The 27,197-nt window shown below is 41.1% G+C and overlaps 1 protein-coding gene across 1 annotated transcript in view; it reads left to right on the forward strand.

Annotated features, from left to right (window-relative positions):
- LOC103371899 (contactin-associated protein-like 2) overlaps positions 1 to 27,197 on the forward strand; it is a gene marked incomplete at its 5' end in the record, with an annotated part of 49,544 nt that overhangs the window by 18,968 nt on the left and 3,379 nt on the right. Inside the window, 5 exons of the mRNA XM_008301375.1 lie at positions 1,678 to 1,911; positions 2,084 to 2,217; positions 11,797 to 11,890; positions 24,788 to 25,066; positions 27,104 to 27,175. Coding sequence (XP_008299597.1) covers positions 1,678 to 1,911; positions 2,084 to 2,217; positions 11,797 to 11,890; positions 24,788 to 25,066; positions 27,104 to 27,175 — 813 coding nt within the window. The remainder of the gene's footprint in view (positions 1 to 1,677; positions 1,912 to 2,083; positions 2,218 to 11,796; positions 11,891 to 24,787; positions 25,067 to 27,103; positions 27,176 to 27,197) is intronic.

Raw genomic sequence — 27,197 nt, forward strand, 5'->3', positions numbered from 1 at the left:
TTTACATACTTGATCACAGTCCTGCCCAGATGAAATCCATATGCCAATATCCATTCACAGTCGTAGCGCCACCTGCTGGCAATAGGAAAGAACATGTTTTACACTTTTATGTGCTATTTTTAGCCAGTTAACCGTATTGACCTCAATTGTTGTGAGCCTTTAGATGTTGATGATGACTCATACCAAAAAATGGTGAGTTTTCGTCAAACATTGTTTTCGTGGCCCTCTGAACTTTGATGCTTCGCCATGAATGAGCAGTGCTGTCTCCCTGCCCTCTGCATGCTGCACTCTGCCTCAATCAGTGACAATCAGAATCCTTTTATTGTCAGTATGCATATGATGTAACACTGCAAATTTCCCCATTGTGGGGTTAATAAAGGCAGATCTTATCTTATCTTATCTTATCTTATCTTATCTTATCTTATCTTATCTAACATACGACATTAAAGTCATTCATGTGTGATTTAAAGAGAAAACTTTATTTTCTTTGATTTATTCCACATGAATCTGTTTCGTTGTTTGTTTATTCACATGCTATTTCCTAACTAATCTAACGAATTCTGTCAAGCTTCCTTCACCAACAGAAATATTACACTTTATCTGATTTAATCCTGGTGGTGATCTGACCATCTGTCCATACTCAGGACAAAGAGGGCACGAGCTCTTATTCAGTCAACACCCAGCAGCACGAATTGGCAGCGAACAGTACAGCCGCATCAGAAAAAACCAAGCAAGAAGCAGACCCTTTCAAAGCGCTCTGCCTGGTTAATACAAAACAATTGATAAAATGGGTCTCTCCAGACTTCTGAGGCTTGAAACTATATCAGTGCTCAGCAGAATAAAGGATAAAATTGTGGTGTACCTGAACGAAGGCGAGGGTTCGCCTGTACGACAATACCAGTCAGAGAATTTGCCCATTTTCTAGTAATAAGCCCTCTATTAAATTTAAGTAGCTTGAAGTATTTATTGTACTGCGTCCGGTGGGAGACGATGGGTGAAGTGAAGCTTTAAATAAGATACATAAATGTGTTCGCTTGGAATTCTGCACTTGTAAGGGAGTGTAGTTACACATTTCTGCTACCACAGAGGGAACATGTAAAGGCATATTCCATTGCATTAACACACACATTCACACAATCTGATTCTCCCTGCTTCCCCTGAATCTATTCTCTGTAATTTCACGCGCATTATGCCTTTATCTCCTTTTTAACTGAGACATGGTGCACGCGCATAAACACAAGCTGCATAACAGAAAGTAGGTTATAGAAAAATAAGGTCGCTTCTTCTCAACATTTGATTAGGAGAATCAATAAGCCTCCTGGAATGGTTGAAATATGCCATTAGGTTTGTTAATGTGCTGGTAAACAGTGTATTGTTTGGTTTTTAGATGCTGGAGCAGAGCAATTTAACACCCTCTTACTACACCTTCTGAACACAGCCATATTTATGTGTGTGTTATTCCCTTCTGGCCAGATAATACATCTACCCTGTTGTGTCGTTGCACGTATGAGATTGCGTGTGGCTCCCTGTGACTCGCTTTTGATGGAAGGTTTATTTCTTTCTTGCTGTATTTTCCCTACTTGCTCAACTTTTTAGGCACACATGCTGCAGCTTGCATTCTATTTTGGATGTGGATTAATATTTTTTTAATTTGAGTTGTTTTTTTCTCACACTCAGATGTCGGGGGTTTCTTTGAAGCGGGAACTCTGATCAAGTACAACTTCATGCCCGAAGCAGTTGCAGGAGCCAGTAAGGACGCGAAGGTTGTGACGCACCAGCTGACGCCGTATGAAGCGAATCTAACAAAGGAGGACGTGGCCTTTAGTTTCAGCACGTCCAACGCTCCGGCTATTCTGATGTATGTCAGCTCCAAGACGCAGGACTATCTGGCGGTGGTGTTAAGAGAGAACGGTAAGATCCACACGCGTACGCAGACGATTTACTGTTGCTCATTAGTGAGGAGTGCAGCACATCTAAAGGCCGTCATTGACAGAAATTGACAGCGCCATCTAGTGTATCAGAATTTATGCACACAATCAAACACAATAACGCAGGTTTAAACCGCTGCCCTGTGTGCGTTCAGGTTCACTGCAGGTGCGGTACAACCTGGGCGGTCTGAGGGAGCCATTTGCTATCGATGTGGACCAACGCAACCTGGCCAATGGACAGCCGCATAGCATCAACATGTCCCGTCTCAACAGAAGCATCAGCATCCAGGTACAAACACACAAACACACTCTGCAGCACATCGTTTCTAGGCTTTACTCTCAAAACAAGGCTTAACCTTCAACTTCAAGATCCCACTTACAGGAAAGCACGAAGCACAGGGATCATCAAAAAACTCACACACACACACACATATATATATATATGCTCGCTCACAAGTACACAATCACACAAGCCCAGCCAGCGTTAGCTCGTTTTTTCCAATAAGTCAGAGGGGAGTGCAGTGTCCTGTTCTGTCTTCTGCTGTGATGAAACTGCTTGTCCTTTGCCACTGTTAATCTACTTCCAGTAGACAGCCTAAGTATAGCAACAGAAAGTGCATCGATCCGTGTGCGTTTGCATGAGTGTATGCGGTCGTGTTATCGCCGCTGCTTGTGTGCAAATATTTAAGGGTATGTGATACAGTTCAGGAGAGACTGTGTGTGTGTGTGTGTGTGTGTGTGCACGGCATGTGTTCACGCTTTTGTGTGTGTATCTGCATTGTGTGTGTGTGTTTTTTTGTGCTCTTGAGTGTTTTTCTGTGCAGCCGAACAGCTTAGTGCAGATCAATACAGCCGAGCTTTAGTCGGTAGCTGTCAGGGATGGAGTGAGAATTCAGCTAAACTATTACAGACTTTGTTCTGGGCTGAGATGCTCAAATTTGGCTGCAGGCTGCGAGTTCAAAGAGGACTCTAAATGGATGGCAACCACTTGTAAAAGCTACTGGTTGATTGCATCCAGATCTGAATACATTTGTATTTGCATGAATAGTTTGGGGCTTGTCTTTTAAAATAAGATCCAAAAAGAGAAAGAGTAAAAAATTTGGATTCTTGATGTGAGCAAGAAATTTCTGTATGCATGGCCTTCTGTCGAATTTAGAAATTTAAATACTATATTTGCACATCGTGTACTGTGAATTTGTAGAGTGACACTTGTGCTTTGTAAGTGTTACATACTCTAAAAATTTGATTTACATCTCTATAGTTCAGCTATTTTACACAGTGAGCATATTTATATTTCTTAGATACAAAGCCTGAGTCACTCATGAGGAGACCATCTACCCTCTAGTGGCCATAAGGAGTTATAACATTAAATTGACACTGAATTGACTCATTTCCTCTCTGAGAAATAGCTGAACAGAGCTTCTGTGTGTAACTTTGTATAAAACATGCAGCAATTTTCCAGCAGTTTGCTTACATTCAGAACTATGTTCATTGTCTGTTCATTCTCCAGCGGTGGACTTTCATCCTTTCTACTCTATCATTACATTCATGGTATGAATACAATAAATACTTGTAGTTATGTGAAGCAACAGTGATTTAATTGAGGGAATGTAATGGTGCTTTTTCAGCACACAACTGCACAAAGTTAAGAAAACAAGCAGCTATAGAGCATGAAGAGAGGCTTTGTTGAGATAATGCACTTAATTGCTGTATTTCCAGGAACATCAATCCATCCATTATCTATACACCACTTTATCCTCACTGGGGTCACGGGGGGGCTGGAGTCTATCCCAGCTGACTTAGGGCGAAGGCAGAGGACACCCTGGACAGGTCACCAGTCTATCACAGTTAGAGACAGACCAAGCACACTCACATTCACACCTACGGACAATTTAGAATCACCAATTGACCTCAACATGTTTTTAGACTGTGTGGGAGGAAGCCGGAGAACCCAGAGAGAACCCACGCTGCGCGGGGAGAACATGCAAACTCCACATAGATAGATCCCAGGTGTCCTCACTAGGACGCAAACCTGCGTACCTTGTACCTTGTTGCGAGGCAACAGTGCTACCCACCAAGTACCTTGCAGCCCATTTCCAGGAACATATAATATGAATGTGATCAATATGTTTGCAGGAGGTTTAACTTAACACTTTTAGATCATGTGGGCAAAAAGGAAATGAGTGAAACAATTAAATATGAATATTGAGCTTAGGCTTTTGATGTCAGAGAAGATGCGACCGTCTCCTCGGACCAAGTGAAGTGTTTTCAGCGCTGCTTTCATTACGTGAAATTAGATGCAGGCAACAATATATCACAACACTCTCGCAAGCCTCTAATCATTGCATCTCCTCTTCTACCTAAGTCCGCAGACCTCTGGGAGAAAGGATGTCTTTCACCGCACGCACATCCATCCTGGAATCTCATCACCGACGCTCACACCCTACAGTGAAAAATTCAGACAGCAAGAAAATTAAACCGAAACATCCAATGGAAATCGTCCTCATTTTCGGAGCAAATCACATCCTGCAGTCGCTGATCACTCCGATGGGAGTGCTTCAGCGTAACACATCCCTTTTTTACTGGCGCAGAAAGTGATTGGAGCAACTGTAAGATCCTTTGCTCATCAGTCAGACGCACGCGCGCATGCATACGTGCACACGCTGTGATTTCACTGCTTGTGTCTGGCTCGGTTGTGTCTGGATTGGAGATATTGATGTTCATCCCAGTGTTCAGTGCGTGTGACTGAACTATTAACTGCCAAGTGTGTATTCCCAGTTTAGCACTTCAGAGATGCCCAGGCTCTACTCTAAATAACAATCTTTTGAGTTGTTTTTTTATTATTTTTTAATGCTTTAATGATTCAAAACTTAAACATTAAAGCGTGTTAAGAGCGAAGATGAACACTGGTGGGCATGATGTGGTAATTTGGACTTAAGAAAAAAAAAAAAAGACATTAGCAAGGGAACTGTGGGGGAGAGATGGAGAGAGAAAAATAGATGAAATTTATAGATAGGGATTGAAAAGTAGAGCCAGGAGGTGTGCTAACGAAGATAACTTTGATGAGCAAAAACTTTTCATGTTGCCTTATCGCCTCGGGGCTCTTTTCAAGGTACAAACATGTGCTTAATATCCACGAGTAAACAGATGTGGACATGCATACCAACAGACACGCGTGCACGAGTCAGATTCTGTCAGGTTGACTCGCTACAAAAGCTTCACACTGCTACACTAAAAAAGAAGAAGTAAAAAAATCAGCATTATTCAGTCTAATTCATCTGTCCACTCCAATACTCTCCTCCTATCTCTCCATACTTCCCACCCCCTGATTTCTCACATAACCTCGAGGGTTTTTAGTAGTAGTTTATTTACTTTTAGCAGGCGACCATGACTATAACTCACACTAATGAGAAGTGAGGAACAGGACATATTCTGCTCAGGAGGATAACAACAGCAAAAAGAAAATACTGAGCATGACTAGGTAGTAAGGAGACAGCACTAACGGGGGTTGTCAGTCTGCCTCCTACAGCGTACGTAGAAGCGAAAGCGTTTTATTTCAATGCAGATGCCAATAAAGCCTCGCACTGCAGGTAGCTGAATGTGCAGTTTGATCTGCAGTCTTCATATTTCGAACCTCTGCACGTCTCGTGCAACAACAATTTCTTCTGAGACAAACTCTCCGCAGGATTTCCAAACTATCACTTTGCCCTGTGTTTAAAGGGGATGAAAGTAATGAATGTGACCGGCCACACCTCCCTATAATGTATTGTAATGTATTCTTTCTGATCCCACCCAAAGTGTACTTGGCATGCCCCTCGGCACACTGGGAAGGAAAAGAGACTGCACTCTAGGGCACCGATACTCACTGTGTAGTTCATTCTCTTTTTTCCTATGCTAAGTGGTCACATCAATTCAGATGCACTTCAAATTGCTGCAGCATTCAGCAGGGATTCTCTCTGGGTTCAGTTCACTGTTATATTCCGCTGCTAGCCCAAGCTGATATGCTCATTTCAGTACAAAACCAGCATACGAAAGCATTACATTTTTAGGTCGGTACCCTGTTATTAACCCCATAGTGATGAGATCATGATTGTTTCTGTTACTTGCCGTTAAAGTGAGTTCATCTCAGTGATGAATTTAAAGTACCTGTGCATCACAAGTGAGCTGTCAGCGGTGCTATCAGTCACCAGTGAGCTGTTCTACTGTTAAAAGTGTCAGATGTGTTCAGTTGAGTTCAGAGAATCCCTGATAAAGATCTCTGTGTACATCTCCTGAGCACTTTGATGAGCCACGGAATGTTCAAATTCAGTCTCAGGGTGGCTTTAATTGATATTTGTATCATAACAGTGGATCGTATGACTGCTTATATGTGCACAAGCACTATAAAATAAAAATCATAACTAAATAGGGATCACAAAACTTAATTTTATAATAAGTTCCTGATTATTGGCAATCAAGAAAGACAGATGACTGATATTTGGATCCAATACACTTTCCATGTAATGTACTAACAGCATGTAAAAGCAGAGAACCTGTCGCTTCTTCATTAGTAACACTGACTGTAACTGAACATTTAAAATAGAAATAGGAGGGATTCAATTAGGATGCTCTCCTCAGTTTATGTGGGATCGACTGAGATTGATCCGTTTGTCTCCTACAGTTACGTCTGCTGCTCCTCCCTGTTTTCTAAATCTTTCACTGTTCTGTCACACACATACACACACACATGAACATTTTTCATTACACACTTACACACCACACTGTGACACCCTTACCAACAGCCACAAACCATTTAAGTTGTAAACATTTTTTCCGCTGGCCTGCAGTGCTCTATAATGTAGCAGGAAGCCACAAAACAAATAAAGGCTGGATTCGCTTCATCGGCCAAATGTGGAAAAATGACACAATCTAGTGGAAGACAGTAAAAATGACAAGTTTGAATGAACGCCTAATAACATAGAATGCATGATTTCATGATGTAATGGCAGAAGGATCAAAAATAGCAGTTATAGTGGGTTTCTGAGGGGCCATTTTTGTCCTTGAGGTCCTTTTTTTTTTTTTTTTAAGATGTTACACTGCATTAAAAATGATAATGCATCAGAATCAATGTTAATCATTGACACTTGCCAGCCTGCAATAATCAAGATAATAATTTTTGCTTTGGCACTTATTATATAGAAAATAACTGATTTTTCTTTTCTTTTCTTTTTTTTCATTAAAAAAACAACAATGACAAAATGTCAACAAACTGGCTTTGAAAGGGTTAAAAACCTTTTTAAAAAATTAATGAGTATTTGGTAATTATAAGCAGGACTAGTGCTGGTGAAACAAAATGAGCCATTGAAAGTAGAGAACAGTAGTAGTAGTATATATAATTTTGTGGTGTGTTTTTTGATGATTTTGATGAATCAGTGTTGTTGTTAATCACTGACACATCCCAGGATGTGATAAACAAAAAAGAATTTTCCACTTAATATATGGAAAATAAATAATTTTTCCTATTTTTGTTTTGTTTGTTGACATCATGTGTTCAAACTGGCATTGAAAGGGTTAAAATCCTAAAAATGAATGAATATTTCATAAATATGACTGATGTAGATCAAAAGAGATAAGTTACTGAAAGTTAAAAAAATAATATTAATATATGTTTTTCTGGCATTGTTTTTGATGTGGATGTTTTTGTCCTTAAGGACCCCAGTGTGACTGTTTTTAATTGACACCTAATGGTTAATGATTGTTTTTCAGACTCTGCTCCAGGTTCAACTGTGGCTGCTTTTTAACGCAGCCGCTAGCTGTTAGCATAGCCTTAGCCACAATGAGAGAGACGCTGATTTCCTGGTTTGTGGCACCAGCAAGTGTTTTTTTGTTCATTTGGTGTGAGTTGTGTCTCTGGTTGAGAGACATTTCTGAGCCAACAGAGAGAGGAGGCTGCATCGGACCATTTAATTCATCAATAATCGGTCCATAAAAATACTGATACCGATAATCGTGAAAATGCCAAATATCGGCCATAATAATCAGCCTGGCCGACAATCAGTCTGTTCCTAATGTCAGTGTTCTGGTTTTTCACTTTGTTATTCCTACTTCTTTATTTAAATGTTTTAAATATTAGTTTAAGAACCTCCAGTACACCAGACTAGTTTCTATAGTCTGACAGTTACTTAGAGATTCGGGCCTTAAGGAAGTTCTTTGACATGTCATCACTCGTATATAATATAAACACAAATGCTGAGATGTTCAATAACTGCTGTTGAATGTTTCAGCTGAATGGCACTGTCCTGGAATGTACACTTGCAAATTCCTCAGACTGAAATCCGATCACAGATTATTGCATTATGCATTAAAGCCTCAAATGCCAATTTTGTCATTACGTGCATCAGCATTTAAAACGTAACCAGCCTATTGTTATTTTTGCCTACATGCTCATCAAAGGGCCTTGTTGCTGCTGTTTTCATCCGAGACAACAGAATGAGTGAGAGGCAGAGATATGAGTCAGATGCAATAAAAGTCAGTTATGCTGGTGGGCCTGCCAGCGGATCAAATTCAATTTCCAGAGTGTAAGAAGCAGTGGACTGTTTACCTCGGGCTGCAGAGGTCCCGCTTCTCCGTTATCAGGGCTGCAAATCTTAAAGGCATTTAGACAAGCTACTGTTTAGTTTAAAGACGCTGCTGAGAACAAGTGGTAAGACAAAGGCTAGCCAGAGAGGAAAAAGACAGATTAGAGCAAAAGAGAAAGAAGAGGGGATTGAAAGAAACAGCCTTTTGATAGTAGACCCCAAAAAAATATGGCAACAAAGGCCACTTTGATGCATTTAGATTACCTAACCCCTTTAGAATCCTTTCTTGAAGGCAAAGATTTGCAGCTCAAAAACCTGCTGAAACGCACGCACAGGCATGGGAGTGAGTGTTTTTGAGCAGCCTGTGAGGTCTCGTTAGGTTCCTGCGCTATCAAAGGCACGCCAAGGCGAGATTAAAATAAGTTCCCATCTCGCCATCTCTCTGACTTTCTCTTTCTCTCACACTGCGAGCGTGTGGAGATGAAAGCGAGGTGTCCCTTCAGGCGTCAGTCATTTCATCTCTGTCGCCTCCCCTCCTCCCCTGTCCACCAGTTGCTGCTGTGGTCGGTTCAGCGGCGATAATTCGGTAGTTCACTTGAAAATAACGGTAAAGTATTTATTCGAGGGAACAATAAAATCTACTCTTGTTTGCACTTAGCTCGCCCGGTGTTAAATCTGTGATGGGAGTGTTTTCATCCCTCAGATATCATTAAGGAAAGCGATGTGCCAAAGTAAGACGCTCTCACTGTACTCTAAATGAGTTCGGCACATTGGCTAAATTAGATTCTTTTTGAGCACGTAGTTAAGGAAATGGATTTCACCCATTGTTAATTTTCTCTTTGTCCTACCCCTGATTACTTTGCTTATGTCAGCTTTATGTAACCAAAGAGGCACCAGCAGCACTTAAAGGAGAGAAGTGTGTTGCCTAAATGTTGCAGCGTTAAAAAAAAAAAGAACAAGGAAAAGGATCCCAGTAACTGCGGTTGTAATTGACAAAGTTTGGTAAAATGAGGTTTCTTCCCTGGCTGTCTCCCTCTGTGGACCTCCTTTTTTTTTTTTTTTTTTTGTGGGGTTTCAAGACTCAAACCGCCCTCCCTGGTTGTGCAGCCAATTTGTTTTCTCAGATAAAAGTAAATAAGCTGAGCGCAATTTAATTGTGCCCCATTATCCCACCCTCCAGTCACCGTGGAAAACAAAACCCACACAATGCTCCGCCGAGACCAGGCTTTTGGAAAGAATCAAATTAGGATATGCTGTGTGTGTGTGTGTTGAAAGAGAGAGAGAGAGAGAGAGGGAGAAAAAAGAGTCTGGAGGGGAAGTGGGTTGAGAGAATTTTCTGTACGGGAGGACTCTACTGATTCAAAACTGTAAACAAGAGCTACTACACACACACATTAATCTCGGCCCTTTAGTGACAGTCCAGCTCCGCTCCCAGCTAACAGGCCATGACAGCTATTCAGCACATCAATAGGACAAATTTCCAGTAAAACACGCGGTAACAAAAGTCATTGTTTTCAATCAACCTCCCCTCCTCCTCCGGCCCGGCCCATGGGCGCGCTTTCGGCGGACCGCTGTACGCCGAGATACGGTTCTCCTGTGGGCTGAGAGACAAGAAAGACGGAAAGATCTTTTATTTCAAGAACACACAGAAACCAATTTGTGGGGTTGAAATTATTCTTGTCAATAGCACCGGCTGCAGCCTTCAAGCTAATTAGAAACTTCACTGAAACAGCAATAACAAGTTAATTATGTTGCAGGGATATTAAAGTCGTGTATTCCCTCCCTCCATCACCCTCTCTGCTCCCACATCTCCACTGGTGCTCTCCTTTGTAAACATGATGCTTGTTCTCTCTCCCTCTCTCTCTGCCCGTTTTAAGTTCTTGGGAAAAGCTTTGAACCCACCGCAGACATTAGAAATGGCGTGTTGTTAATTACTGTGTGATCATTTATCTCAAATGCTGATGAAGAGCCTTTTTTTTTTTTTTGCGGGATCTTTGTGGAAAATCCCTTTTCGGTTTGCTTTCAGCCACGAGTAGCTTGGCTAAACAAAAGAGGAGGGGGACTAAAATAACAGCTTTACAGATAAGAAGTTTTCTTTCATCATGTGGTTTGTGAACAACCACGATGGTGTCAAGTGTTTTGGAATGGATCCCATACATTCGATGCACTGTAGACTGATAGACATTACTCCCTGTGCAGTAGATCCTTGTTCACGGATGAGGATGAAAAAAAAGATGCAACACAAGTGGATTTTTGCAGATGACGACACATTTTCTGGTTTTGAGTCATTTTTACAACTCAAATATTATTCATTGTTTGGGGATGCCATCTAAACCCTTAACAGTATATTTGGTATATGATAAATGGTATTTCATGACTTGACATTAACAATACATGGCACTCCTTCTGTCCCCTTTTTTTCTTTTTTTCCCCTTATTTCAATTTGGTTTCATTTACCTTCTAGATGTCCCTTTACCACATTTATGTCATCTAATTTACTGTACTTTATTGTTACTCACCTGTACTTAAGACTTATTTCAGGTTTATTTTATTTATAGATTTATTTATTTATTTATTTCTGTCTCTATAGATTTTGGCTGCATATACCTCTGTATATACTCGTTATACGTTTTTTTTTTTCTTAATGTGTGTTGATTTATTTAATGTTGCATAGCATTCTGTTATTATTGCTGTCAGAGACAATGTTCTATTATTCTGGTTGTTTGGGCCCATTTTGAGGACCCTGGATTTATTTTACTATTAAGAAAAAAAGGGGGTAAAATTTGTGCAATATCTTATCTGCCCATTATTGTATTTCCAATTTAAAAAGATTAATGAAAAAAATAATAATAATACATGGCACATATAGCTGAATATATTACATTAAAACAAGTACGGAAGAGACTATGTGTCTGGAAGTCCTGCTCAGTCCAGATTATCTAGCTGCTCTATCTAGTTGTTCAGTTCTGTTGCCAAACTGATTCTGACTCATGAAAATCACCGCCAATGATTCGATGAATTCCCTTCACTGGTCTGTTTGGAGCTTCCCTGACGCTTGACAATCACAAGAGGGAGCCATCGAGCTTGTGATTATGCTGTGTTGTGCCTCCGTGTTGCCTGACAGCAATGAATTACCATCTTTTCTTCATCATCTTGTGCACTTTGCTTAATGTGCTGATGCAGATCTTACCCTGGGTCTTTCGAAAATGCTGTGGTCAGGAGTTTTCGACTCCCTTTAAAATGCAGATGCTAATATATTATCTCCCCATCTCTCCCTCTCTCTGTCTCTATCGCTCTCTATCTGGACTCAGTTGGATCATTACCCTCCAGTCAGCTACAACCTCCCAGAGGCCTCAGACACACAGTTCAACCTGGTCAAGACGCTGTTCTTGGGAAAAGTCTACGGTGAGTTTGTCACCTCGTCTGAACTTTCTCTGCTCACAGTTGCATTTTTTCCAAAACAGTTCACAATGTACAACATGTACAGGCACTGATATTTTATATACTGCTTGTCTCGAATGTGCTTACCCCTCTAAGCTTACCCTATCATGCTTCAAGTTAGCTCTTAGCAGCAGAAAGCTCAAGATTCTAGTCATTAAAGAATATGTCATTCGAACCATCCTGGGTTACCGAGCTACAACAGATTTAAAAAATAAAGAGGTAAACTGTGTGTGACTATGTTTTGATCTTTGTCCTATATATCAAATAGTTTGACTTCATTCTGTTATATTTCTATAATTTGATGCAAAGATAAACACTAAGACATAAAAATCTTGTTTTAAACGCTCCTACAACCCAATAGATACACAAATTAACATTAATAAATAGTAAAAGCATATCAAGAAAAGAAGTTTAAAAAATTAAACAAATATGAATAAATTAGGGGCTGCAAGGTGGATCAGTGGTTAGCACTGTTGCCTCGCAGCAAGAAGGTCGCTGGTTTGCGTCCCGTTGTGGACACCCGGGACCTTTCTGCGTGGAGTCTCCATGTTCTCCCCGTGCAGCGTGGGTTCTCTCCGGGTTCTCCGGCTTCTTCCCACAAGGTCCAAAAACATGCTGAGGTTAATTGGTGATTCTAAATTATCCATAGGTGTGAATGTGAGTGTGCTTGGTCTGTCTCTAACTGTGATAGTCTGGTGACCTGTCCAGGGTGTCCTCTGCCTTCACCCTAAGTCAGCTGGGACTAGACTCCAGACCCCCATGACCCTAGTGAGGATTAAGCGGTGTATAGATGATGGATGGATGGATGGATGAATAAATTATTCAATTTCACTCTCTTCCAAAAGAGACTGTACTGATACATTTTGTCCACTAGAGAATGCCAGAGGCCTGCAGGGGGACTGTGGTGCAGTGCATGATTTCAGCTGCATCCATGTTTTTCTTATAATATGTACAGGATCATTTTAAATATATAGATGAAAATTGTTGCATTGTCATTTATGTATGTTAGGATTTAACCCGTTGAACCCCAAAAGCTGCAGGCAGGTTTGTAAGCCTTGTTATCTTGAAGACAAATTTTATTTTAGTTAACCAAATCACCAGAATTACACTATTTGTCCGTGCCAGGAACTGTAAAAATAAAAAGAATTGTTGCATCTTCAACTGTCCAACAGTTCTTGTACCAGTCATGCAAGACATTTAGTTCCATCGCACAAGTAGCCAAAAGTTAACCTTAAAACTGTGATATCTCATTTTATTTTACATGTCTTGTTTAAAAAATAATTTGCTGATTCAGAGTTGTTGTTTTTTTTTTTTAAATAAAAATTCTCTGCTCTTCAGCACAACTGAGAGGTCATTAGTGACTCAACTGGGACCACATGTCAAAAATTCATAGACGTGTTTAAACAGAGCAGAAAGGAGACAAGTATGACAGTAAATTTAAAATATTCATAGGAAAATACATATTGTGGGTATAGTCACCATGTTTTCCTATGACTTTTAACTCCTGGGGCCACTTGGAAAATATTGTCTAATTTAATTCCAGGGTTGTTGTTTTTTTTTTTTTTTGCAAAATAAATAATGCAAGAAATTAATATCATACTGCACAGAAGACCTTTTTTTTTTAGTTATTTCTCCTTGTAGCCATGATGGAGCTGTTTCCGTCGAGGTGCAGGACTCGCTATTGCAGCTCTAAACTACCTTGATATCTGGTAGCTTAGCATCAACTCTCAATGCCCACAATGACCAGCTTAGCTTATCATCAGAACTACATAATGGTGGATTTTTGTCTTGGTTTGACTGTTTAGGTTCTGACACACTACTTGTAGAAAGCAGTGTCAACAGTCCTGAATCTCACACTTAACAAAGGCTTAAATCATCTGGACAAACACCTTAAGCACTGATTGCCCTCATTATCCTGATTACCAATAACGACTTTCCTTAACCTGTTTAGATTCCCCAATTTAGTAGCTCTGGCTATGTGGTTGGCCAGCCTCCCTGATAAAACATGATATACATTTGATAGAAAATTGTGTCTTCTCGTTGCACCTTTTTGCATTCTATTGTACTCGCTGTTTCCTTCTTTTCCACTCATCTCTTTTGTCCTCTACCACAAGTGCAGAGAAAGTCAGTGAGGTTGAAGTAATGGCTGACTTCACTTACCAGCCAGAAGTATCGACTGGTGCACACACCACGAAAACCCCGGGGAATACACCGCCATGCACACACACACACAAAAAACAAGGCTTTCCGTCTTTACCCAACTAACAGATGTTTTAAGGACAAGCAGGCCAAAGTCACCTCACATGCCAAAACAGGCCCGATTCCGTTGTATGCAACCTGGAACATAAATAAAAACTGAGCATACTGACATTCTACACTCATCATAACTATAAACCAGATAGACAGAAAAAGGATTCAGGAGATAATGACATTGAAGAAGAGGAGAACAGAAGGGTGACAGAAATATCGCGATCAGACAGAGGAAGAAAGCAGGGAGAACAAATACAGGCATTTGAACATCTCATCAGATCTGTTCCATTTCTGTGTTTGGACCGCAGAGACAAGAGAGGCTGTCAGACAGCCGAGCTATCCGATTCTCTATTTCTGGGAGAAAGAGACCCTGTGTTTGGTACAGCACACAAACAGAGACGCACACACACCGATCACAACGATGTCTCCTCTGTCACCTCACAGTCTGCTGATTGTGGGATGGGATTAGATGGCTTGGAAAAAGATGGAGGAAGCACAATAAGTAAACAATGAAAAGCAGAGAGATACAAAGGAAGACATGCACAGATACACAAACACATCTATAATCATTAGGAATACAAAGGAAAGGCGTGGGTTTTTTCAGTCAAACTCACATTAATGCAGCACTTATACATCTGCTCACAAACTAAACACTAACAGGTTCTATCAGTTATTGTAATTTCAGTTGGCCCATTAGCCCGATAACATTTTATTCATCCATTCTTTAACTGGTCTTACATTTAGCCTGTGGGCTGCAAACACCATAATCAACCCCTACAGTAATGGAATATCTCTTTTTTTTATTTTCAATTTGGCCTACCTAGCTTATGCGTATCACATTAGACTGTTTTCAAAAAGCACTTTTTTTTTTGTATTTTCCGTCTTATTCTCTTCGAGCGTGCGCCACAGCTAATGTGTATCATTTCTGGTGTGTGACTCATTTATTTCAGTTGACCTCCAGCCGTCTCACCCAAATTAAGAAAATGTGAAAAGAGGACGTGAGTGCAAAATTTGCTGATGATAAGTAGAAACACATGCAAGTTTTGGTGCACTCTTTGAGTATGAGTGCATGACATGGACTGTTCCAGTTTGGGCTGCATGATATTGAGGGGAAAAAGTGACATTACAATTTTTTTTTTTTTTTACTGTGATACGTATTTTGTAATATAAAAAGAAAATACAGGATTTTTTTTTTTACTTCATCATTGAGGAAATGACTGGGGTGATTTTGTAAGGTCTGCATAGAGAATTCAAAACAACATCTGGAGCCTTTCTCATATGGTTTAACACTAACAAAGGCATCCAAACTAGTGTTTTTTTGCTTTGGATTTTGCATTCACATCTGGTTTTGAGCTCATCATGCAGAGCTTTGTGTGCAGATCTAAATGTTTAAACCAATTAGTCATGTTGCCTTGTGTACTACTGAAGTTCTTTTTGCAACCAACCCTTTCTTAGTATTCCTCTCCTGCTCTTCGCTCTGCATATCTTTATATGTCTTGTAAAATGTATCCAAGAACCCTTAAATTGGAGAAAATGGTGTTCTATCAGACAGACTTCTCTTGTAGATTAGTCGAGGAAAATGAGACCTGTGTGAGTTTTCCTTTCCTATCAAGCAGCGTAAACATGTAGCATGATGTGTCTGGGGTGATTCGCCTCACTTCACATCGCAGCTCCTTTGATGTGAGTATTGCACATGCACACGTCGCAATGTTGATGCTGAAACAATATGTTGTGCAGCCCTAGCTCCGATGCAAATTTCTATTTAAAGTCGAGTATGTTCAATTTGCAAACGGACAAGATGCTAGAAGCTGATGACAGGACTCACCTAATTGTGAGGCTTTCAGTTGTTCTGGATTACAAACTCAAATCTTTCTCCTCAAAATCAGCTGTTATAAAAGTCAGTTTTGTATTAGGTTTATGCTTATAAATGTCAAGCTGACCGTCTGATATCAGACCTGAGGCTGCATGTTATAAAGGAGCTCACTATTACAGCTAAATGAGGAGTCAATGGATTGATGAATCCATGAACAGAAAAGGGAAGGTAATTGGCGACTATTGTAATAGTTAATTGTCATTTTCAAGGGAAAATACCAGAGACTTCTTACTTCTGGTCTCTGCAGTGTGATCATTTGCTGCTTTCTCAATTGTATGCTATTATGATGCCTTAGTTGTACAAAACTAATGTCGCCTCGGGATTTATATTCCAAACAAGGACCTGATTATTAGGTAGGATAATGAACACATTTTTTGATCATGAAAAAACTGCTTCATGCAGCTCGAGTTGCTATAACAGTCAACTGTTTTCATGTAGACTCATGTAAAACACTGCCTCTGTGCTTGCAGTAAAGTTAGAATAGCTTCAGAATGAGGAGTTCTGTTGTGTTAACAAAACTTTAAAGCAAGTGACTGATAGTCCCTCTGGTTTAGAGATAAAACAGCAACGACTGTCTTACTGTGTATAATTTCCATCATTCTGCCTGTATTATAGCTGCTAGTGTGGATAACTCAGTTTTTCCTGCCAAGGGTAACTGTGCTAAAGTAGTATTGATCATGAAATGCAGGGAAGATTTGTCACATGCTGTGTGCTTTAGTAATTGCTGCAGCCATAATGTAACAGTATGCTGTGTGTGTATGTGTGGAGGTAACTGTATCCTGTCATCAGTGTTCAACAAGAGCGCCTCTTTGCTTGTAGGGTGAAGGTGTAAGTGTGCGTATTTCCTTTCACGTATCTATGATGTTGTATACTTGTACCACTCTTGTTGTGCAGATATGAATCCATTTACACATTGTGTAACTTGGCTCTGTTCCTGTAACACAAATGATGGATTCTTAGTCTGAAGACTAGATTTGCAGTCGTCCTCAAATTTATTCATACCCTCCCATTAAAGAAGAAAAAAAACAGCTGTCACTGAAATAAATTGAAATTGACTAAAAATAATAATAAATAAAAATTGAATGAAAGTCATGACATTGTTTTTGAATTGTGGTTCAACAGAAATATTTAAAAAATAAAAAAGCTAACTCGCATGATGGTACCTGTAAACTAACATTTTGTTGAACAACCCTTTGAGCCAATCACTGCAATCAAGTGTTCTCTGTAACTCTCAGTCACACTTCTGCACCTGTTGACAGGTATTTTGATTTGGCCCACTGCTCATCAGCAAAGTGCTCTAATTTGTCCAGGAAAGCTTCGTTTGTTTTTTTTTTTTATTATTCTTTTCAACCACAATTCAAAAGCAATGTCTTATTTCACTAAATTATAATTTAGAAAATTTGTATTTATTATTACTTTTTTCAGTTTCTCGTTATTTGAGTGACTATTGTGAATTTTGCCTTTTCTTTAATGGAAGGGTAGAATATATTTGAGGACAACTGTAAGCTCACACTAAAAAGGACGGGGCAGGCAAGGGCTGAAATAAGTCGATTAATAGCCGGCAACATTTGCCAGTTAGAAAAACTTAGTTGTATTCTCTGCACAAGGATCTCAGTATTTGTGGCTTTTTGTTTGGACTCCTGCTGGAACAAGATAAGAAGTCTAAAAAGGATTTTTGTCACTTTTACAGCATCTTTTAGACATAAAGATGCATGTCTGTACAGGACGACTGTAGGTTATAGTTAAGCAAGCAGTGGTTGTGGTTCGGGTACATCTGTACGATGTGAACGTCCTGTAAGTCAATGTAATGTCCTCTAAAGTGATGATGACACAAGTGGGTGTGTGTTTTTGTGTGAGTGTGGTGGGTGGGTGGGTTGATGTATTGCGTAGGGGTCTGGATCTCTGCATCCCACTGGAATAGATGGGGGAGATGAGTCATACATCAGCCAGAGCAGCAGGCACACTCCTAACCCCGTCCTCCGTGCCACAAATCTGTCAAGCCTGTGTGTCGGTGCAAGTGAGTGTGTGCGTGGACGGTATGTGAGTGCGTCTATCTGAGGGAATAGATTCGGAGCCAAAGGCAGAGAGCGAGCGATAGAAATAGTGACACTGTGAAAGTGCTATTAAAGACAGATGATTGTAGCCCTGAGGGTTGGTTGTAAAGGACATGTACATCAGTACCGCGCTGAATTTCTGATTCCTCCCTTCTATCCTTTATTCCCCCTGCCTCTCTTCTTTCTGTTCACTCTGTCCGCACACATTTCATGTGTCGATCCCAGTGGGTGCTGCCAATTATTTTGGCTTTAAGAGTAACACAGCCATCTCAAGGTGTAATTGCTTTATTCTGAGGAACTTTGAGGCATAATAGCTCTTATTTGCAATTTTGTCGGCTTTGGCGTTTTTATATGCTTTTATTTTAAATTGGGCTCTTTCTGTTCACTTCAAACACACTGTGACCCTCGAGGAGCCGTTTCCAGCAGGGAATGATGTGAAGCGATTGCTTTTTCTGTGAAGTACTTTTTAAACATTAAGGAACCTGCCCTATAAATAAAGTTTATTCATAGAGTTAATATCTAAACTCTACAAGTAAAGTCTTGCCAGCACCATAAGCACAGTCATCACTGTGTAGCCACTAAAACACTAATGTTATGTTGCCGTTAAAACAGCTTTTCACTCATCTGGGGTTGGTAATGCCCCCTGTAGGGGTGTTGTATGGTGTGTGGCACTGATGGATTCTTTGGGTTGCGAAGTAGGGCCTCTATGGATTGTTCTTATTCCATCGCTTCCCAAGAATGCTTGATTTGATTGGGATCTGGGAAGTTTGGAGGCAGAATCATCGCCTTGAGCTCTTTGTCGTGTTCCTCGAGCATTGTTTGTCACGTGGCAGCAGAACTTATCAATTGATAATCAATGTCAGTCACGTCACTTGGCACTTTGTTGTGGCTGATCGGTGTATTTCCATCTGCCAGCATACCGTCCTTCACATAACTTTGTCACTTAAAAAATCCAACTTATATTAAATCTAGAAAGATGTATAGAATATTTGTTTGAATTAGCACAGCAAGTATGGATATGCTTTTTTTTTTTCTTGTAAGATTTATACACAGGAAAGAAGGCCGTCAATGCTTTTTATTGTATTGACATTTGAGGTTTTTGCAGTTAGAAATTGTGAATAACTTCCCTAGCAAGGCAAAGCAACTTCCCGTCAATCCCTCAAATACATCAATCTGTCAGGATCTATGTTGTTGAATTTAGAATATTTAGTCAAACTTTGCATTAAACCGTGTAAAAACATAGGAGGTGTACTTTAAAAAACAGGAACCATGAACGCCCTTGGATGAACTTGAGTATATGTAAAAATCAGTGTATCGTTTGAATGGTCCATATATCTTGGGAGCACTTATTGCCTGTTTTATTTAAATTAAAAGAAGAAATATGAGCAGCATAGCAGGTAAATTAAATGACTTCAGGCCTTCTATATTAACTGACATCTTGCAACGTGCTGAGAAAAAGGTTTCCTCGAGACACCAGTGCATTAATAAATCATTTTATCGGGCTGCTGTCCTGCTGCTGCTGATTTTTCTGGCTTTTGAGGATTCAGCACTGAGCCATACAATACAGCGAGGCAGAGCGCGTTGACTCTTTAAAACCGACCAATCACGTATACTGCTGACCATTTTCTAAAGCATGAAGTTCAATCAATTTCCTCCCTTTCTCGGACAGCTTGTCAATGGCCGTCTTTTGTGCTGCGACCTTTGCATTCAGACCCGCAAGACATCCTGTCTCTGATTAAAGCGCTGATGAACCCTGATGTTAGATAAGGCTGATCACACAGGCTGCTTTTTCTCCCTTATCTCTCTCCAAGCATTGTGTCTCTGATTGGTGGTTCTATAACCTCTATAATGTCAGTATGCCTTTTTTTTTTTTAAAGAGATAAATGAATCTAAGTAAGTGCTCACTACTTTGTGTGTCTGTGTGTGAAAGGATGACATCATGCCGTCCTCTCCTGGCTGCTATCACCACTACTTGTACTTTAGGCTGGTGAGTCCTGATCCACGCCAGTGTTTAGCCGGGATCCAGGTTTTCTCCAGCTGCTGTGTCAGAGTGGGGGTGGGACTGCACTGCAGAGAGAGATAGAGGGAGGTAGGAATACAGAGAGAGAGAGAGAGAGAGAGAGAGAGAGAGAGATGCTTGCCAATGTGGTACTGTGTTAGGAGATCCACATAACAGAGAGGAAGAACGAGTGAAAGAAGAAGCCTCACAAACTGTTTCCAGACACAAACTCCACACAGGTAAAAACACAGCTTTCTGTGAATACTTGTCTCCATTTGTATGCGTGCACATGCATGAGTGCTTCAGGAATTCGGCGTGAGTCACTGCAAGGTAAACTGTAAATTAATTTTGTAGCAGAGGTGGATCCTTTCTTTTTCATGCTCTAAGGCTTTTTTTTTTTTTTTTATAACGCAATTGAATTTTCAAGGCAATCCCCCCCATCTGCTGGATTAATTGGATTGCTGGTGTGTGTCTGAGTCAGATGGAAAAATGAGTCGTCACAGAGAATGTGGTATTAATTATTTTCCGGGTCTGGTGCGTTGACACGTCTCAGTTGCGTCTGTGTTTCTTGGCATCCGTACAAGCCAACATCCTGATCGAGGAGGAGACGAATACACCTGTGTGTGTGTGTGTGTGCGCGTGTGCGTGTGTGTGTGTGTGTTCAGTATGGGTGTGTTGCAACCACATGTGTATTTTTTCAGGTCTGAAACTCACAGTCTTAAATCCTCTTCAGCTCTTATCTGCCTTCTTTGGTTTCTCTCCACCTCCCTCACTGTTGTTTTCCTAATTTATCACTCTCTGTTCACCCCCCCAAAAAACACACACACACATACACACACACACACACACACACACACACACTGTGCCCATTCACTGCAGTTCATTTCAGTTTGGTTCAATTCAATGCTGTTTTCTCTGGACATTCATACTTATGGGGAGACCACAACGTTTAAAGCCAGTGTTAGAAGAAGAAGAAGTTGCAGTCAATCTGTGCTTTTTTTATTTTACTTCCAAACTTTGCAGTGGGTCACTTAAATGATATGAAGAAAAGAAAGAACGAATGTTAAAATCAGAAATCTGAAGACAATGTGGCAGCACTTTGTCTTTCTCTCAGTAGATTTCTTCTGTTTCTACTCCTCACTCAGCTTTGCCCTTTCCCCCTCTTTTTCAGTGCATCCCTACAGTGTTTTCCAATTCCTTGCATGTCTGCCTCTCTCTCTCTGTCTGGCCTCTATGTGTTACCACCAACCAGACGCTGTGCACGTGACTGTGCATGCTACTTATTTGTTTTAGTAGTACAAGGGATGTGGGTGGATTCATATTAATATTCCTTTGATGTGTCTCAAATGCATCATACTTTCATTACCCCCCCCCCTTTTTTTTTTTCTTCCTCTCACCCCTAAATCAGCTTCCATTTGTTGCCATGGCAACTGTGTTTGATCTCCTCTCCCCCCACCCCTCTGTCTGAGCACCCTCCTTGTCATCCCATTTCTTTATCACTCTTTCTTACCCACTCTTATCCCCCCCTCTCATGTCTCTCACCTATCCACTTGCCAGGAGAGGCGGCCACACCCTCCCCCTCCGCTGCTCCGATTCTGTCACCCCCTTCATACAATCCTACCACCCGAAAACACGCGCCCCCTCCCCACAAACCCATTCTTCTCCCACCAGACCTCTCCCCAAAGCTTTATATGCTGCCTCACCTTTTGAATTATTCATGTGATGTCCCTGGTCACCCTGGTGACACACCATCAGAAGGTGCAATTCTCTGATCAACATGCTGACCTTGTTGCTGTTGTGACAATGTGTGTGTGTGCTTTGTCGAGCTGGATGTGTCGAGGGTCACGTATGGTATAGCACAACAATGGATCTATACATCACATGATGGTACATTTCATTATTGCAAGCCCAATGGATTAGTCTCCTTTCGCTTCTAATTATGAGTGCTGTGTGGAGGCCCGTTGGTTTGTGTACGTGCCCATGTTTTATTGATTAGTCTGAAAAGCTCCTTAAGATGCGACTCGGGTGAGCAATAAAAGGAATTACAAGCCATAGGATCAGCTTGTGGTGACTGGCTAGTACAAGATGATATTACTTGTCGATGTTGTTATATGAGTGTGTTGTTAAGAACTGAGGATGGACAAACTGTCGATTAAAACTTCTTCCCTGTAAGACTTATGAGGTTCATCAGAAGTGAGAGCTGAAATAAAACATTCAGAACTTCGCAAAGGTTATATTCTTGTGAGGCAAGTTTCCTGTACTGTATCAGACAGTGCAGACATGTATGTAATGTTCCCCTTCAATGCATTAAAACCGTTAAGGCCTCTAATCACTGACAATCATTCATATGAAATGTGTGATGCTCAGGAGTAGCGCTACTTGGACTACAAACATGCTGCTTTCTAAGGGAATCTTGTTGGCTATTTGCTATGTGCATTGCATATGGCATTATATGCAAAGCAGCTTGTTATTCTCCCAACAGAGAGCCTATTAGCATTCACACACAGGCCTCTGCAGTGATCAACACATGCTCAGGCATACAGGAGAGAGAGAGAGGACTCGTATTCATATTCATATTCTGTCTTCACGTTGTTATCGGTAATCTGCTCGCTGCGCTTACTGTACTGCTGCGAGGCACTTGTTTCCCTCCTGTGTCTGCCTCTCCACCTATCTTCTACACCCCCACACGTATGCAAATTCATACGCAGTTCCACACCGTTCTCTAGGTGCGAAGGTCTGTTCCTGCAGAAGGGGTTAACCAGTGACTCATCAGACAGGTGATGCTGAGCTGCGGTTTGGTTACAGCTTTCCACATATATAAACAGCATCAGTCGATAATCCTGACTCTCACATCGTGGTGTACGAAAAACTGCAGTGCCTGTATCAAGTCTCGGTAGAACAGTTAGCACACAAGCAGAGACGGTGTGCTGTATACACACAGTGTAAGTGTCTGTAGGAGGTCTGGTCAGATGATGAATGCGAAGAAGATTCAGATAGTGCTGAGCTCTATTCCTGGCAGCAGAATCAATAGCATACAGCCACACATGCCTGTATTGGGCCCACTAAAATGGAATAAAGAGTCAGAATCACATTATAAGCCAGATACTCAGAGCCTCATCATCTAACATAACAGGATTCATTAAATAATCACATGCGTGCACACACAGAACTCTAGTTAGTCATCCCCTGTTCATATTTTTTCTATGGGATTGTCCAAACACTGTCCTCTGGGTGTGGCACCGTTGTGCAGCAGAGGAGCAGCCGTGCATGGAAAAATTAAAACCTGGCTCCGTCTGTGCCTACAACAAGAGTTCATGCGAAGGAGTAATACATTTTGCAGCTCTGCAGAAGTGTCAAAGACAGTTCTTCTGGAATCGGTCCAGGTTTGTGCCGGGGAGGAGTGCGTCTGAGGATGTTTGTTTTATGCACCGTTTACTGAACTGTAGGTGTTAGAAGGATTTTTTTTTCATCATTCTGTTGCTGCTGCCTGCAGTTACTCACCTCTCACATCTTCTCCAACGTTTTTTGAGTGTGTCTGTGGAGTTGTGTTGCTTGTTTTGTGGGGACACAAATACGTAAGATGGGCAGGTAGTGGTCATGATTAGTCTCAAATGAGTGCAGCTCAATGGGATGATTTCTGAAGTGATGGAGACACAACTATGTGTGTGTGAATAAGTCAGAGTTTATTATATTGTTGTTGTGATGGTTGATGTGAGATGGAAGTAGACAGACAATGATTCTAAGTAAACACTTTTAGGTTGTTTCCAAAGAACGACCTCAGGCAACATCAGCTCAGACAGAACAAACTACTGCACAGTCACCTCTTTCCAGCTCCAACTCACTGTTAGTTAAAAAATCAATATTTGGAAAATATGCTGTGTGCAACCTGCAAACACCCTATATAATCCACAGACTGAAGAGGAGGGGATATTGGACCGTCTGGACCGACCTGCAGTTCAGGCGCTGCTTCATCTCTAAGTGATTCTCTTTGAAAAACAAAGAGAGATGAAAATCAAAGGAGAGGGAGGTGGACAAATTGTTGCATTTGAGCAGGCGTATCAGAATTCATCTGGATTGCCGTGGCGATAAGTTATTGTAGTTGTCACAAGTGAAAGTAACGTCTGTCAAGCAAGAGGCAACGAGCCAACTTGTGCTTTTCTCAATGCAGCAGCTTCTTGAACATTCTTTCATGTCAAGTTTACACAGATCTGGAGTGATGGGCATGAAAAAGATAAAATGAAAGTCCTCATCGCCAGCAAATAGATTAAAAAATAAAACCTCACGTGGGCTCTAATTACCCTTTTGTCTGCAAAAGCCTGATCAAGGCTTCTTTTAAGGTTACAGCATCTGCTTAAGAGAGCAGAGTGAGCAACATGCTTTGATGGTGCATTGAATAAATGCAAAATAAGATATTTACACAAGCCATTTAGACTTGAAGTGCTCTCTGCTTTTGTAATGTACAGCCTACAAAATCTGTCCCTGAATAAGGACTAAAGAGAAGCAGGGAAAGAGACAGGCAGGGAGACTGTGAGAGAGGTGGGGGTGTTAATTCATTATTCATCCTATAATTTGGCATTAGAGGTCAGAGTCGATGTATCTGCCTCCTCCTTCTACCCGTCTTCGCTCTCCTGCTTCCAGATTAATGTTCTCACCGATTCCTCTCCAATTCTTTGTCTCCGTTACAGAAACTGGACACATAGACCCAGTCCTCATCGAGCGCTACAACACCCCAGGTTTCATCGGGTGTCTCTCTCGGGTTCAGTTCAACGGAGTCGCCCCCCTCAAGTCCGCACTGAGAACAGCCGCGCAGGCCACGCCAACAGCCGGTCAGCAGGACAAACAGCCCGCAGCCACCTTACCTGTGTCTTTCCAGGGCAAACTAGTAGAGTCCAACTGTGGGGCGTCACCACTCACCATCCCACCAATGTCTGCCGCAACGGATCCCTGGCATCTGGACAACACAGGTGGGTGTTTCCACATAGACCCTCACAATGCTGCGACCTGTCTGTACCAATAGTATAGAAATAGAAGCCTTTTGGTGGTGCAAAATCAACTTAGAAAGATTCTGAACTACTAATGAGAAAGTGTCACCTTCCTCTTCAGTGTAGCAAAGAAAGATTTCTAAGTTTACTACAATTTTTTCCCATTTTTGGCATCGACAGTGTGACCTTTATGCAGTTTGTGTCTGCAGTCGTAGCTTCTCGGGATCAACAACTACTGGATGGATTGTCATTGTGCAGAATATTTTTGCACCATCAGAGGCTAACTCCTGCTAGATTTTCCTTAAGCCCCATCATGAGATTCATATTTGTGACTCCTAGTGAAATATATTGAATGGATTACCATGAAATTTGGTTGAGACATGGTTTGGATAGTAAGTAATTTTTCACGTAGCATCATCATCAGGTCAGAATTTTAGCTTTTCTAGTCCGTCATTAAATAACAAAATACCTCCAGAAATGATGGTATCATCGTCAGCTTGCAGCGAACATGCTTGTGAGTGTTTCAGCTTGCTGGTGTTAGCATTGCTGCACCACTGGCGTTGCTGGAGGCATGTTCCATCACTCTACATGTGATTCATGACGCCGGTACACGACCCCCGTCTAATTTAGAGACATGAGGACACACATTACTATGCATATATGCAGATACTGTTCCACCACAACGTACACGATAATTGACTCCTGACATGCAAACACAGCCTCGCTCTGTTTCCGTCGTGTCAGTCCTGTGCGTCTCGTGCTACGTTCAAACGCAGCATTCGGTATTCTGAGTGACATTATTCTTGAAGCAGCCATCTTACTCAGGCTCTGAGCCAACTGTGCCTTTGGGAGCACTGAACTCTCTCAGATTGATCCAGCCCATCGATCCAGACTCCAGGTTCAGCTCTCCATCATCCGTTATTTATTTCGCCTTACATTTTCTATAGATAGCTCTAATCTATAATTCATACAAACCTCCCTCCATCTCTCATTTGTAATGGTAATTGTGTGACTTCCAATTTTATTTTTTTATTTTTTTTTGCATTTGTTTCTTTTATTGTTTTCTCATTCCTGTTCTTCCATTTCTTATTTTTTAATGTATTTGTCATCTCCTGATTTTTCCTGTTTCTGACCTTGTGTCGTGTTTTCAGATTGATTGTATTCTGGACATTATATACATGCGAACAGCTGACAGACCAAAGCGTCCTCCCGCTTTTTACATCGGATTCTTACTCATGCTCTTGACTTCCCTGGAGAACGATGGCAAATACAGTCAGTGGCAGAAATAGCTGCCATCTTATTCCAGGGTGATGTTTTGTGTGACTGTATGTGTATATTCACTGCTGGATTATGCATGTCTGCATCGCCATCCTCTGAAAAGAAATGAGAATTGAGGACAAGAGATTTCAACAGCACCATATTTCTCCTTTTCACTCAGCACCCCCTCCACTCATCCCAACCCCTGATTTCTCCGTCCGCTCGTTCACTCTCCACTTCAGTGCATCGAGGGAGAATCCGAGCAATTAGATTACGGCTGTACGTGGAGAATTAAAGTGGGCAGACAGAAGCAGCAGGTGTTATTAACCTCTTAGCCTCTGATGGAGCTTTAATGAAATACAAGAAACAATGCAGCCATACATTAAAACAAACGGCTCCCCAAAGGATGATGTGTATCCGTCTCGTTGACCTTCTCGTGTTTACATTCAGTGAAGCTGTCGGCTGTATAGAAGAAAGCAAGAGCTGAAGTCTGTCCTCCTCCATTAGTGCATTCTGTTGTTTCCATTGTCTTTATAAATCAGCACAAGTTATGCATGAAATTGTTCCTTGTGACTTTTTACTGCTAAAAAAAAAGATCATTTCTGTGCTGCTGTAGGCAGAACTGTGACATGTTGGTATTTTCTTGACCTTGAATAACACTCTGCCCATCTGTTTGGTATTCCCATGTGCACAGATGGATGTAGAGTAGCTATTCTTGTTGCGTAAGTTAAAACTTGTTTGTTTCTTTCTCTCTGTTTTCAGATGCAGAGTTCCCCTTCAATGAGGAGAGAGTGATTCCTGATGGAGTCAACAGGGACTCGGCCATCATCGGAGGTACATCATTATATAAGTGCTG

This window comes from Stegastes partitus, unplaced genomic scaffold, assembly GCF_000690725.1.
Source record: "Stegastes partitus isolate 25-593 unplaced genomic scaffold, Stegastes_partitus-1.0.2 Scaffold1667, whole genome shotgun sequence".
Lineage (NCBI taxonomy): Eukaryota > Metazoa > Chordata > Actinopteri > Pomacentridae > Stegastes > Stegastes partitus.